General features: G+C 43.5%; 1 protein-coding gene across 4 annotated transcripts in view; it reads left to right on the forward strand.

The window, feature by feature from the left end:
• NDUFAF7 (NADH:ubiquinone oxidoreductase complex assembly factor 7) overlaps window positions 1-16,001 on the forward strand; it is a 262,505-nt gene that overhangs the window by 211,202 nt on the left and 35,302 nt on the right. For all 4 annotated transcript variants that reach the window (XM_056566974.1, XM_056566973.1, XM_056566976.1 and 1 more), the window contains one exon: window positions 1,376-1,549. In XM_056566974.1, coding sequence (XP_056422949.1) covers window positions 1,376-1,549 — 174 coding nt within the window. The remainder of the gene's footprint in view (window positions 1-1,375; window positions 1,550-16,001) is intronic.

Here is a 16,001-nt window from a genome sequence, read left to right on the forward strand (position 1 = left end):
GAGGCTGCTGAAACGTAGCACTTATTTTGTAACACTGGGAATGGAATAAATCACCTTCTCTTTTTTTTTTTTTTAAACTCCTGTGTGCTGTGGAATCATTGGATGTTATATATATATATATATATATATATATATATATATATATATATATACACTTAAATGCTTAGTATGCTACATTTAGGTGTCAAAACCCAAATACACCTGCATGCCTGGTGCAAGGAAATTAAACAGATTTTTAAATTACTTCTATATAAAATAGAGGCAGAGACAATTGGTATGTAAAATACTGGTTATGGCTAAATTGATTATCACCAGGCATTGAAAATAAGTTAATGTACGGGAGATGGGAGAGGTGCTGTCCAATATTTCTCACTGTTACAAACTAGAGGAGATTATAGCAATAGGGAAAGTCTCCATGAAGAAATTTTGAGTCTTGGTCCGCTTGGGTTGCATACCAACATACACACCTTCACATAGACTCTGTTGTTCCCTTTTCATCCATTTAACCATTGATTTCACCTATGCTCTTGTAGTACTTAACCTTATTCCTTCCTCACGAGTGTTAGGTACCAGTTTCCTGTATCTACGTTTTCATATAATCACTTATGGTTCATGATTAGCAACTTAGCTCCTATATGTATTGTAACTGTCATTATTACCATGTCATTAAGATAGCAAGTCTACTTACTACTTACGTTGATAACCATCATGTTATCTTTGTTTGCCATCCTGGTGGCACGGTTTACTTTGCACTTACTAAGATCAACATACCCCACCTGTGACAGTGCTCACATAAACTTATTATTGTTAATGCATTACCTTAAAAATTATTAAAACGAATAGTTTCACGACGCTTAAAGGGGTTATCCAGGAATCGAAAAACAGACCCAATTTCTTTCAAAGACCGCTCCCTGTCTGTCTCCACTTTGGCTGTGGTATTAAAACTTGGTTTCATTAACTTCAATGGAATTGAGCTGCAGATCCACACTCAACCTGGAGACAGACAGGGAGCAGTCTTTAAAATAAATTATCTCAGTTTTTCAATTCCTGGATAACCCCTTTAAACGTCAGTGTTGCGGTTTGCAGGATTAGAGTCTGCCCCCTGATATGTATGGTTAGTAGTAATGGTCAGAAGAAGTACCATATAGGTTTGAAAAGGCTGTCAGGTCCACACGCTCCCTTACTTCCGTATGTCATCTTCCCCCCTGCAAAATACTGTGAGTTGTTATACCACTTTTTTTATTAATAAATATCTCTGCTGGATATCACATATCTGAGTTGCCCAGTCTGATACCTTTTTCGCTGTCTAAAACAATATCAAATTAAGTTAATGTATATTCTTATGAAGTATTAATTGGCATACATTTTGTTTTAGGGATTTCGGACTCATCAGTTGCATGATGTGCTCATGGACCCTGGAACAGCGGATCTTACTGCAGACGTTGATTTCAGCTTCCTGAGAAGAATAGTTGGAAATACTGTTGCATCTCTAGGCCCCATTACGCAACAAGAGTTTTTGAAGAACATGGGAATTGATTTAAGAATGAAGGTATGTTTCATTTAATGTTCGGCTCATCTGCATCTGCAGTCCAATCTACAAATTTAGATTGTGAGCCACAAATGGAAATGTATTTGAGTGATGTAAAAGCACTGCTGAATATGTTGTGCTATATAAACAATTATTATAGGTCAAATTAATTTCCCCTTACAGCAATATATATAACTATTATTTTTTAAATGCACTTTGAATAAGAAAGCACTGCATGTAGTGTGTACTTTTTCCAACCTACTTTTGATTCACCTTGCTGATCTCCAAAACTAGCAGCATGATTAGGTGAACAGGTGCAATGATTAAACTCCCCACTCAAAGGCGAGGATTCATGGGAAATGTAGGCTGCATTACACAACCAGTTCATTTAAGGATTTACATCCAAGATAGAGCTTATCCCATGCATGCAACATCAGCAAAAATTGGTAAGCAGAAGGCATATTGTAAAAAAAATGTATATTCGTAATGTATTCGGTTTCACATTGGAGGGATTTCAGAGCTCTTTCTTTATATAAAAAAACAAACATTTATTATATTCTTCTTGACCACATTGCAGACAGTACATAAAAAATAAAATATTCATAATCAGTCAGTATAGTTTATTGATGTAAAAAGAGTTACATGGGCTTCAATGTTGTTAGTCTTGTCTAACCATCTTGGGCTTCCTTCTTGAAAGGGCCTTGTTACTTTATCCAATATGGTGAATCCATTTATCTATTCTATATATAGTGGTAGATACCAGCTGTACACGGGCGGGCGTGAACACGGAAGCCCGCACACAGCGTTCAGGAACTCAATGTTCCGGATGCTGGGGAGCGGAGTAACCCTTTAAGGGTACGTTCATATGTGCATATTTTATGACTCCTGTATTAATGTACCTATAAAGTTACATCTAGGAACTCAATTTTGTTTCTGATTAGCGGCATCCTCTTTTCCTTTCTTCTCCATCTGCTTTAGACCAACAATGTCGACTTCTTCCAGACAAAACTTCATCTCTTTGGCATCTGCAGGACAAACATGTTAGTTTTAGGTGGGGGAAATTTGAGGAGATTGTGACTGTATATGCACAAAGTGTATTGCTCTATAGCCAAAGGCTGTACTTAGTTAACAGTAAATTTAGCTGTAGTGACCAGTGTCGGGCAACTGCTGCCAAGGCAAATAAAATCATGGGTTGCATCAATAGAGGCATAGATGCCCACGACAAAGAAATAATTCTACCGCTGTACAAATCACTAGTCAGTCCACACATAGAATACTGTGTACAGTACTGGGCACCAGTGTACAAGAAAGATAGGCTTAGGGGAAACCTAATAACTGTGTATAAATATATCAGGGGGCCATACAGGGATCTCTCCCATGATCTATTTATACCCAGGACTGTATCTATAACAAGGGGGCATCCTCTACCTCTAGAGAAAACAAGGTTTCTACACCAGAGCAGACCGTGGTTCTTTACTGTAAAAGCAGCGAGACTGTGGAATTCTCTGCCAGAGGAGGTGGTCATGGTGAACTCTGTAAAAGAATTTAAAAGGGGTCTGGATGCATTTTTGGAGATTAATAACATTACAAGTTATGGATTCTAGATTGATATCAACTCAGTAGGGACTCATTAGGGTGATAGGGTGAACTTGATGGACTCTGGTATTTTTTCAACCTTATGACCTATGTTACTCAGACCGTACCAGGGAGCGGAGTCTAAAGTATTGCTGGTTTTCACCAGAGCGCGCCGCAAAGCGGGATGGACTTGCTGTGGCAGGCGGCACCCAGGTCGCTACCCCTGGCACAGCTCGACCACACTGGCTGAGGAGATGCGAGGAAAAGGAGGGATAAGACCACTCATAGTCAGGATAGCAGAAGGTCAGGGCAGGCAGCACAGTAGCGTAGTCTGGAATGTAGCAAATGGTCAGTAGGCAGGCGGCAAGGAGCACGGTCAGGTCATGGAGCAAAGGATCAGATACACGGCAAGGCAATAACAGGAATGCTATCAATGAGCCACAGGTGAATTACACTAATAAGCACACTGGCCCTTTAAATCTTAAAGCTCTGGCACGCGCGCACCCTAGGGGATGGGGACACGTACTGAAGCAGAGAGGCGGGGGCGGGGCCAGCGTGTGCGGCCGGAGCGCATAACGTAACAGTACCCCCCCCTTTGGTCTCCCCCCTCCTTTTACGAGTCAGAAAACTCCTGAGAAGGTCACGGTCCAGGATATTCTCCTCAGGCTCCCAAGATCTTTCCTCAGGACCTTAACCCTCTCAGTCAACCCAAAAATGTTTTTACCTCTCACAGTTTTTGTAGCAAGAATCTCTTTAACCTTAAAGATGTCAGAAGAGCCAGAGACAGGTGTGGGGACAAGATTCTTCTGAGAAAACTGGTTTATGACAAGATGCTTGAGGAGAGAGACATGGAAGGAATTGGGAATACGTAGCATAGCAGGTAGAAGGAGTTTGTAGGAGACAGGGTTGATTTTTTGTAGAATCTGGAAGGGACCAAGGTAGCAAGGACTGAGCTTGTAACAGGGGATCCTGAAGGGGATGTACTTGGATGAAAGCCACACCATGTCACCAGGAGAGAAGGACGGAGGAGGTCTTCTACTTTTATCCGCTTGCGCCTTCATGCCTGAAGAAGCCTGGGATAATGACTGTTGGGTCTGTTGCCAGATGGTAGAGAAGTCACGGACCAGCTCATCAGCAGCAGGCACACCGGAGGAAACTGGGAGAGGAAGAGGAGGACAGAGATGGAGTCCGTAGACAACAAAAAAGGGGGAAGACCTCGTGTACTCGGAATCCTTATGATTATATGAGAATTCAGCCCAGGGAAGAAGGTCGACCCAATCGTCTTGGCGAGCTGAAACAAAATGCCGAAGATAAGTTTCTAGGATTTGATTAACCCTCTCCACCTGACCGTTGGACTGAGGGTGGTAGGCCGAGGAGAAGTCCAGATTGATGTCAAGACGGTTACAAAGGGCTCGCCAGAACCTAGAGACAAACTGCACCTCGATCCGAAACGATATGCTGAGGAAGACCATGTAAATGAAAGACATGCAACAAGAAGTACTTCGCCAGCTGTGGGGCAGAAGGAAAACCTCGTAGAGGAATGAAATGAGCCACCTTGGAAAACCGATCTAAAACGACCCAGATGACAGTGTTATTATGAGATGGTGGCAAATCGGTGATGAAATCCATTGCCATATGGGACCAGTGAGTCTCTGGAATGGGTAAAGGCTGTAAGAGTCCTGCAGGTCTCTTTCAAGGAGTTTTGTTACGGGCACAAGTTTCACAGGAATGAACAAAATTAGAAACCTCACGTTTAAGATGGGGACACCAGTAGTGCTGGGAGATAAGAAGTAGAGTCTTGCATATTCCTGGATGTCCTGCTGTCAAGGAAGAATTACCCCATTTTAGGACCTTGCATCTCAATCTGGCGGGCACAAAGAATTTTCCCGCAGGAACTTGCTGAATCTCGGCAGGAGTGGCAGGAATCAAACGGTCAGGAGGAATAATATGCCTAGGCGTGGAGTCCAAACCAGTGATGTCAGAGGATCTAGAGAGAGCATCAGCCCTGATGTTCTTGTCTGCTGGATGAAAGTGAATGAAGAACCTAGTTGAACCTAGAAAAGAACAGTGACAACCTTGCCTGGCGGGGGTTCAAACGCTGAGCAGACTGAAGGTATAGATTCTTATGGTCAGAGTAGATGCTGACCGGATGAGAAGAACCTTCCAATAAATGTCGCCATTCCTCCAAAGCTAGCTTGATGGCGAGGAGTTCACGATCTCAAATGGAGTAATTCATCTCAGCAGGAGAGAAGGTCTTGGAGAAGAACCCTCAAGTAACAGTCTTGCCCTTGGCGTTTTTCTCAGTAAGAATGGCACCAGCTCCAATAGATGATGCATCAACCTCCAAAGCAAAGGGCCTCTCCGGATCAGGTCTTGTCAGCATGGGAGCAGAGGCAAAGGCAGACTTTAAACGGGAGAAGGCCTTTTCAGCCTCTTGAGGTCAAGACTTAGGATTAGATGCCTTCTTATTGAAAGCCACAATTGGAGCAACCAAGGATGAAAAATGTGGGATAAATTGACGATAATAGTTTGCAAATTCCGGAAAGCATTGAATAGCACGTAGGCCCGAAGGACGAGGCCAATCCAATACTGCAGACAATTTATCTGGATCCATCTGCAGGCCCTGATGAGAGACAATGTAGCCAAGAAAGGGAAGACTAGTTTTCTCAAACAGGCATTTTTCCAGTTTGGCGTAGAGATGATTCTTCCGTAGTCTCTAAAGAACCAGATGAACATGAGTACGACGCTCCTCTAAGTTGGAAGATAAGATCAGCATGTCCTCTAGGTAAACGACAACACAGGCATAGAGAAGATCATGGGAGATATCATTGACAAACTCTTGAAAAACAGCTGGAGCATTGCAGAGACCAAAAGGCATTACGAGATTCTCAAAATGTCCGTCACGAGTATTGAAGGCCATTTTCCATTCATCTCCCTTGCATGGATAGAGTGAGCCATCCTTCTTTCCAACAAAGAAGAAAGCAGCTTCAGCAGGAGAAGAGGACTTACAGATAAATTCCTTTTGGAGATTCTCCCAGATATGCTCAGCCATGACTTTGGTCTCAGGAACCGATAGAGGTTATATCCTTCCATGAGGAGGAGTTGTACCAGGCAGAAGATCAATAGGGCAGTCATAAGGACGATGTGGAGGCAGAGACTCGGCCTGTTTCTTGCAGAAAACGTCAGAGAAATCTTGGTAGGGTGGTGGCAGGCCAGGTAAAGGAGGAGGACAAGAAACAATTTTAGACTGAACTGATTGGAGGCAAAGTTTTTGACCGGATTGTTCCCAAAGAATAATCTCTCCAGTTCTCCAATCCAGTTGTGGAGAATAGTGTTGCAGCCAAGGAAGGCCAAGAAGAATCTCTGAAGTACAGTGTGGCAGAACATAGAATTAAATATTTTCTTTGTGCAATACGCCCACTTGCATGACAGGATATTCAGTACAGAAGTGAACCATACAATCCAGATTTTGTCCATTTACAGAGGATATGAACAAGGGCTTGGCAAGCCGAGTAAGGGGAAGATGATACTTGTGGACCAAAGAAGTATCAATAAAGTCACCTGCTGATCCAGAATCCAAAAATGCTGTAGCACTGAAGGACGACTTGGCTGAAGACTTGTACAGAAATAGTTAAGCGTGGAGAGGTAGTATTTACACCCAGGGACGCCTCTCCCACAAACCCTAGGTGCGAGCGTTTCCCAGACGCTGTGCGCGAGCTGTACAGTCCTTGAGGAAGTGTTCCCGGCTAGCACAATACAAGCACAAATTCTCACTACGTCATTGTGAACTCTCCTGTTGTGTAAAGTGAGAATGATCCACTCTCATAGCCACTTCGGCAAGAAGCGCAGGAAACAGAAGAGGTGGAAGTTGAAACACGGGTGCTAGACGAGGCTATCTCCTTGTTGAGGCAGGTTCTCCCTCTAAGCGCAGTTCCACCTGTCTCTCAGCAAAACGCACATCAATGCGAGTGACCAAGTGAATAAGTTCAGCACACAAGGCCTCATCATTCCATGCAAGTTCAGAGGCAAGAGTGCGGAATTGAACCGCGTAGTCACAACTGGAAGAATTCCCTTGACAGAGGTTCAGCAAAGCCGTCTCAGCAGAAGACACACGTGCAGGTTCCTCAAAGGCACTGCAAAATTCTGCCAAGAAGGCCGACAAATTCAAGGATACCGGATACCACGGTCCCAAAGGGGTGTTGCCCAGGCCAGGGCTTTTCTGGACAGTAGACTGACAAAGGCCACCTTAGCACGTTCCGTCGGAAACTGTTCGGACATGAGCTCCAAGTGCGTGGAGCACTGTGTAACGAAGCCTCTGCATGACTTGGAATCCCCATCATACTTGGAAGGTAATGGCAGACGTAGCTGGGAGCCAGAAGACACTGCAGGAACCGGTGGTGGGAGTGGGCAAGGTTGCGGTACCTGCTGCTGTTGTAAGGCCAAAAGCTGTTGCATCATAGAAGAAAGTTGCTGCGCCTGTCAGGCCAACTGCTTCGACTGATGTACCACAACGGAGGGAAGATCCGCAACTTCAGGCAGGGGTACCTCAGCGGGATCCATGGCCGGATCTTACTGTAACACTCACATTTCAGAAGACAGGAACCCCAGTGGATGTTGATCCGCTGGACCTGTGTGGCAGATGACTCGGACCGTACTAGGGAGCGGATTCTAAGGTGCCGCTGGTTTTCACCGTAAAGTGGGATGGACTTGATGCGGCAGGCAGCACCCAGGTCGCTACCCCTGGCACGACTCAACCACACTGGCGGCTCAGGGGATGCGAGGCACAGGAGGGATAAGACAGCTCGCAGTCAGGATAGCAGAAGGTCAGGGCAAGCGGCACAGTAGCGTAATCAGGAACGTGGCAAATGGTCAGTAGGCAGGAAGGAGCAAGGTCAGGTCACGAAGCAAAGGATCAGATACACAGCAAGGCAGTAACAGGAATGCTTTCTCTCAGGCTCAAGGCAACAAAGATCCGGCAGGGAAGTGAGGAGGGTGGAGGAATTTATCAATGAGCCACAGGTGAATTACACTAATGTGCGCACTGGCCCTTTAAATCTTAAAGCTCTGGCGTGCGAGCACCCTAGGGGACAGGGACACGCGCGCCAGAGTAGAGAGGCGGCGGCAGGAGAAGCACCAGTTGAGTGACGGACTGGGACTCGCATGGCGGCGCGTCCCACAATGCGATACCAAGCCCCACCGGCGTCAGCAGGTAACGGAACCATGCGCTCACGGCCAGCGTGTGCAGCTGGAACGCATAATGTAACAACTCTTCTGTGTACACTCATGTCTCCTTGGACCAGCAGTTTTCCCCCGGCATTTCCCTTGTGAATCTCTTGCACTCTATATACACAACTTTGCTCATCCTTCTCAGAAATCACCCCCTGCTTTGCACTGGAATACATGGGTCAGAAGTAGGCGCCTGCTCTCTTTGAACCCCCCACTACTCCTAGCACTTGACATTTTTCCACAACCCTGGCTTTCATGAAGGTAACCCGGCCCCTGCTTTCCGCATTTGGCAGAAGGGAGGACTACACAATCTCGCCTCCTTTGTGGATAGGTCTAGATGCCGTCTTTATACCTGTAATGAGTTGCGGTTTAAATATGACATCCTGGCCCTCACCTATTCTTTTAGTTACCTCAGGTTGGGACAAACCCTTCCTCAACCTGACTACTCCGACTCAGCTCTGCCCCGGACAAATAACTAAATACTACCATATGTTGTCTCGCAGATTCTGCTACTTGAGCATCAATTCAGGCATCTCATACTGGACGACCATACTGGGCGACATAACTGAAGAAATCCTACAGGCCTTACTGACAGCAGCTAAATATCTCCCCTCTACGTTCTATTGGGAAATGGCCTATAAAATTATGCATAGGGCATACATCTCCCCACAAAGGGGTTGCCTCATGGGCAACACCACGGACCACACATGCCCAAAATGCGGAGCCCTCATGCCGACCTCTTTCACTGCTTCTGGTCCTGTCTTTCTTTTAGGGCCTTCTGGGAGCGGGTTCGGGAGTATATGGCCTCTCATCTCCGCCTGACTTGCCCTCATACCCCCTATTGGTTTATCTTTGGCATTCCCCCAGATTCGTCCTCGGTGAGATTGGTCCACGACAAACGCCTCCTGTTCTATATCTCTGCAGCCGCCCTGAAATCCATACTCCACTGTTTGATATCTAACTAAAGGACTGCTTCTGGCTGGGTACATGGTATCTAGAACAGACTATAGGCGGTGGAGATCCCTTGAAACTTGACTATTGATGCTCATCCCCCACCATAATTTTGCTCTTTTGGGATCCTATTGCTCCGAGTGCCCAGACTCATCATTTTTTTACACCTTCCTCCCTTTACAGACAATTAATTCAATAGTTTTTTTTACCTTATCTACCATTTTCTTCCAGTTCTCAAAATATGGGAGGGACGGGGAGAACCATACCCTCAGAATTACCAAGCTAGTGAACCTCAACAATCTAATGATCACATCTCTATATTTTCCTTCTTCCAAACCAATATTCAAAATAAGGGTTATTGCTGACCCTAGAATCATAACTAGTCCCTTTCCACTTTTCCTAGAATTCTCTGCCAAAATTGTTGTACTTCTTTACACTCCCAATACATGTGCACTAAACCTGCATCCTCTTTCTGACACCTTGGACATTTTTGTATCTAAACTAAGTTCCATTTTACCCAGTGACGTAGGCGAATAGTGTAATCTATGAAACATCTAGAATAAACAATATTTTGTGATTATTATTAATTGATGCCTTTTGCATATATTTCACTACCAGATTCCATTCCTCTATAGAAATCTCACCTAAGTCTTGTGCCCATTTCTCTCTACTCCTAGGATGATTTTTTTCGTTTTTGTACTCTTAATCAATTTCTTATAAATTTTTCCCCACCTTTTTCTCCTCTATCCCTTCACCCTTTTTTTTTCGAAAACTACATAACTTCCTATTTCCAATCTTAAATTATCCTTATAAAAGGCATTGTGCAATTGTATATATGCAAATGTGTCATTCTCCCCTAACTAATAACTAATTTCTTCCAAAGTCAATAATTTTCTATCCCTCACCAATCGATGCACTTTAACTAAACCCAATCTTTCCGAAGTCATATAATTTTGACATTATACAAATTCAGGAAAATGTTCATTAAAGGGGTACTCTGGTGAAAACCTTTTTTCTTTTAAATCAACTGGTGGCAGAAAGTTAAACATATTTGTAAATTACTTCTATTAAAAAATCTTAATCCTTCCAGTACTTATTAGCTGCTGAATGCTACAGAGGAAATTCCTTTCTTTTTGGAACACTGATGACATCACGAGCACAGTGCTCTCTGCTGACAACTCTGTCCATTTTAGCAACCATGCATAGCAGATGTATTCTAAGGGCAGCATGGTGGCTTAGTGGTTAGCACTGCTGCCTTGCAATGCTGGGGACTTGGGTTCAAATCCCACTAAGGACAACAACAAATAAAGCGTTGTTATTATTATAATAACGTCAGCAGAGAGAACTGTGGTCATGATGTCATCAGAGAGAATTCCAAAAAGAAAAGAATTTCCTCTGTAGTATTCGCCTGCTAATAAGTACAGGAAGGATTAAGATTTTTTAATAGAAGTAATTTACAAATATGTTTAACTTTCTGCCACCAGTTGATTTAAAAGAAAAAAGGTTTTCACCCCTTTAACCCAAAAAGCGTCCAAGCTAAGACTTCCTTAAATTTTTGGGAAAGATTTGGTTTCTTTTGAGGAAAACAAATGGATTTACAGGCAAAGATACTGACAGCCACCCTTCCTTACTAAGCTCCCTGCTTCCAAGCGTACCATGATATTGCTGTCATATCCTCAAATTCTACCACAAATATCTGTCATTAAATCTTCTTTTTGGCCTAACAATTCCATTGCCGAGGCTAAGTGATATTACCTCAAGTTTGGAATTCCCAGTCCTCCCTCTGATACAGATAAGTTTAAATATCTTTGTTTTATCCTGACATGAGAGTGCCCCCAAATTACGGTAATTCATTTATCTTTTGTTAAATTTGGTAGTAACATATTCTTTACTAATGTAATTCTCTCCACCATTGTAAGTTTATCTTTTGTTAGATTTGGTAGTAACATATTCTTTACTAATGTAATTCTCTCCACCATTGTAAGTTTATCTTTTGTTAAATTTGGTAGTAACATATTCTTTACTAATGTAATTCTCTCCACCATTGTAAGTGGTATCCTATTCCAGATTCTGATTCAGATTCCACTTTCTTATTCATAGGTCTAAAATTCAATGTCACAAAATCTGTAGCTTCTGATGTTATTTTCACCCCCAGACAATCTATCCCCTCCCACTTTCAGCTCTCTCAGGCTCTCCCCTACAGTGACTCCCAATGGTAACAAAGAGGATTTAGACCAATTGATTCTGAGTGAGCTCTAAATTCTATAACAATGCTAATTAATTTGTGAATTTTAACTTTAGGATCCTTTACAAAAAATACTATATCATCTACATACATTCATATTTTTTCCCTCAACCTTTTTAATCAAAATCCCTCTTTGGAGTCTGCATCTCTTATTTTACAAGCCAATAGCTCCAAAAATAATAATAGTGACAAGTGCCCCTTTCATGCTGGAATGATTTTGTCAAATTCCCAGCTAGCTTGTGGTGACGAATTTATATTCATAATCCACTTTTTAAATGAACGATAATACTTTTTTCCAGAACTTCAAACCCTAGACATCTTATCCCCTATCCAAATGGTTCTACCATGCGGCACCCACCTGTAACAGCTTCCGGGACCGCTGGAGGCCCTCAGGCTAATACCTTCCCGACCACGGGGACGTAAAAAGCCGTTACAGGTGGGTGCCGCATGCCACATTATTTGCATAGGGGATAAGATGTCTAGGGGTGGAGTACCCCTTTAAAAAGGAACCCCCAATAGAAACACTTTATTGGCGTAAAGGGACAGGGAACCTCCCCTCTTAACTGAATATTAATAAAGATTCTATGCATTGTTAAAAATGCTCCTCCATGGAACAAGCAGTTTTGTTCTGTACCTACCATCTCAGTGACTATTTTGGCCAAGCTTATTGCGATTACTTTAGAAAATAGCTTCCATATTCAACAATCCATATTCAACAATTAAATTAGATAGAATAAATCAATATAAAGCAGGACCTTTCCCTTCTTCAATATCAGTACTATTATTGCTTCCATCATTGATGGGGGGGAAAAAAAACCTCTTTCACAGGGTTCATTATTTAAATCAGTAAACATTGGCCATAATGCTCTCTCCCAAATTTCCTATATATTTCAAAAGGGAGGCCATCAGATCCTGGAGCAGTATTGCCCGTAAACGTTGCCCAGGGACGGCTCTGCCTATAAAAATAGACAGCCGCCTGGAAATCCCTCTTGAGGGGGATGCTGCTCTGCCCGTCGCAATAAAGTTAGCCAGCATTCAAAGTCACAACTACCCACTCACAGTCAGCCAGCAGCAACCCCACCCCCTGTACGGTAACACTGTCATGTGCATACTTCAGCCTGTCAGAGGAGCGCAGCACAGGCGCGATCACCCAGGTCAGACCTAGCATCCTGAGAGCTCGCGCACCCGTTAACCACAAGCGCCCGACACCCCTCCTGCCCCCAGGTACCATATGTGTGCCGTGCTCCTCATTGAAGTCCGTGATAGTGCGTGCATTGCATTGCTTCTTCCAACTGCCGCTCCCCCACCAACCAACCATCCGCCCCCGGTGACAGTTTCCACTCCTGAGGTATAATTTCTGTGACTGTGTGAGGATGATGGCTCCATTGACAGCCCTCCTCATTTCAGTGTGTAATCCCAGTGTGTTACAATATGTCACCCACCCCAGTAGTAAGGTGATTTCATAAAGAGTTTTTTTTTTTACATTGTGTCACCTCAGTATTAAGGAGATTACATGAGGAGGGGGTTTTGTTACAGCGTGTAACATCAGTAGTAAGGAGATTCCATGAGGAGGGGGTTTGTTACAGTATGTCTCCCCCGTAGTAATATAATTATATGAGGAGAAGATTTGTTACAGTGTGTCACCTCAGTATTAAGAAGATTACATGAGGATGGGGTTTGTTACAGTGTGTCACCCCAATAGTAAGGTTATTACATGAGGAGGAGGAGGTTTGTTCCAGTGTGTCCCCCCAGTAGATTACATGAGGAGTTTTTTTTTTACTATGTTTCACCTCAGTAGTAAGGCAGAGCGTGTCAAGAGCTGAGTTAAGTGGCAGCAAAATTAGCTTTTGCCTAGGGTGGCAAAAATCCTTGCACCAGCCCTGATGTCGCCAGTGCCCCCTCTATATCCTGAATCTCTATAAGAGCATTCAACAGACCAATCTTGTCATCTGATAATTTTGGAAGCCGAATTTTGTTTAACCAATTCTCCACCTCCCCCTTCCCTACTTTACTTTCTGATCCTGACTTCGGAAAATGCATTATTACTTCCATCTCAATCTTTGTGTGGGTCAGTGATTACTTCCCCTTGACTATGTTTCAATGCATTGATTTCCCTCTTCTCTTTTTGGTCTTGTATAAGTTGAGATAATGATTTTTCAATTTTCCTGCCTCTATAAATTGTTTTTGGCCCTTAAAGAGGCTATGTCTCTCCATTAGTATACTAGCACATGCTTCTTGGGAGTCTGGAAACTTCCTTATTATGGGTTCATAGTATATTCCTGTTCCTTTCTCTTTATCTCCTCCTGTTTTTTGAGTAGTCATTTATATATCGCTATCCTTTTAATTAACACTACTCTCAAAAAGGCTTTCCCTGTATTCCAGATGACAAAAGGACTGGCAGATCCTACGTTTTTTTAAATGAAATTCTATCAGTTCTGCCTTGACCCCTCTAGTAATTCCCTCAATTGACAGCCAATGTGGATTAATATTCAATTTTAATCTAATGGGGTGAATTCTATCCCTGTCCTTCTTAATATCACATACTACTCGACAGTGATCGGAGATAGATATGAACTCATAAAAGATTGTCAATGTCTTCCGCAATGCTGCCTCATTCATGAGCACCATATCCATTCTTGAGCTGCCAAAAAAGAGGAGCTATAAAAAGAAAAGGCTCCTTATTCATTACCATTTTAAACTCCCCTAAGATGTAGAACTCCTCCCCATATCAAACTTAAATAGTGTGGGGGATGTAGATGAAAGCGAAGATCTCTTCCCTTTGATACAAGTTAGTAAATAGGAATATGTATATACCTTTATCTTCAATTTCTCAGTTATGTACTTTTATTTGCATTTTATTATTATGAACTGTAACCCCTGCTGTAAATTTTGAGTATACATCATGAAATTCGTTCAGTGCTCACATCTTCTCATCACATGGGTTGTTTCCCTACACATATGCCCCTCAATGAGACAGACTATTGCTGGGAGGAATCTATTGAACCTTTCAAAATTTGCACATTTTTTCCTCCTGTCATTGAGCCCTGCCCTTACATTCCACATTAATATCCTATTTGCGACATTACTTATTCAAGAGCGCAAGGGCAGAGGAAAAGAAAAAATACCTTTCTTTGGTCGTCTCCACGATAGCACCCTGAGATTGCCTCCGCCTGATTGGACGGGGAAAAACACTGAGAGGTTAAAAGACCCTCCCCTTCCTCCCCCTTCCAGTTTTTTTCCCTGTCCCGATCCAGTCAGGTAACGTGAGAGGTGCGTGAGACCATCCCGCGCGACAGTTTTATCTTTTTCATGTTGTATCCTACCAACTACTGCAGCGTCCAGGTCCGGGCTTATGCAGAGTGGGGGCAATAGGGAGCGGATCGGGGCACCGGATTCTCTTCTTCCGTGCTGTTTTCGGCATCGCATGAGGCCTTCATTCCGTTCCCGTGGAAGCGATCCCTGCTGAGCTGTGCGGTGCCGGCCGGCGTCATACCTCACTTCCGAAATTGTGGTGTCAGTTTCGGCCGGGGCTCCGGTCACAAGGTTGGCATCTGATGTCTCTTCCGGCAGGGACAGCATCACATGCTCCGGTCTGCCCTATAGGATTCAGGGGCGGGCAATTCAAACTCAGGATCACTTCTGGAGCACATACAGGGTCCTCTATTAAAGGAGCCTTAGTCTAGCGTCCTCGGCTTCATTCAGCTTGCTGCAAGGAGCTTCCAGAGCCCAGGATGTCTAATCCAGCGAAAGTCCCAGAGGGTGAGACGCTGCATAATCCGTGATCTGTGAGTACTGAGGGCTATGTGGTCTTTTCCCAGAGCCTATCTACGGTTGTTTTCTCATCCTTCCGTCCCTTGTTTTATTTTCAGTGACAAAAGGATGTTACTGTCCCTAAACCTAAACATGCTAAGAATTTTTTTTTATTGTGTGATAAGGACTGTGTTATTTCTTCAAAAAAGCCGATATGTTAAAAATTTGGACTAATTTAGTTAGGGAGCAAACCCTTGACTTTATGAGGGAGATTAAGGAGCTTATATGCACAGAGACTCAAGATGCTATATCATCTCAGCCTGTCGCTTCTACTTCAGCTGTAGTTAAAGCTCCTATAAAGCCTAAGATGATTACTTTTTCTGACTGAGAAGAAAGTACCGCTCCTCAGGATATTGAAGGAGGAGGGCCTTGGCTTCAGAAAATTCCTGTTTAGTCCAGAGGATACTGAGGAATTAATCCGAGCCATAAGATCCACCTTTGGTATAGAAGAGGTTCAGTAGTCTAGAACAATTCAGGATGAACTTTTTGGAGGTTTGGGAGATGCTTTCCCTTCCTGTACATGGCAACTGTTATCATTCGGCTAGCTGGATGTGGATCCACTGTGTCAGCGAGGAATTGGCATGGACAGTGTCGGTGGACCAGTTCTAGGGTTGCTACTGGTTTTCACCAGAGCCCGCCGCAAAGCGGGATGGTCTTGCTGCAGCG

This window comes from Hyla sarda, chromosome 3 (genome assembly GCF_029499605.1).
Source record: "Hyla sarda isolate aHylSar1 chromosome 3, aHylSar1.hap1, whole genome shotgun sequence".
Lineage (NCBI taxonomy): Eukaryota > Metazoa > Chordata > Amphibia > Anura > Hylidae > Hyla > Hyla sarda.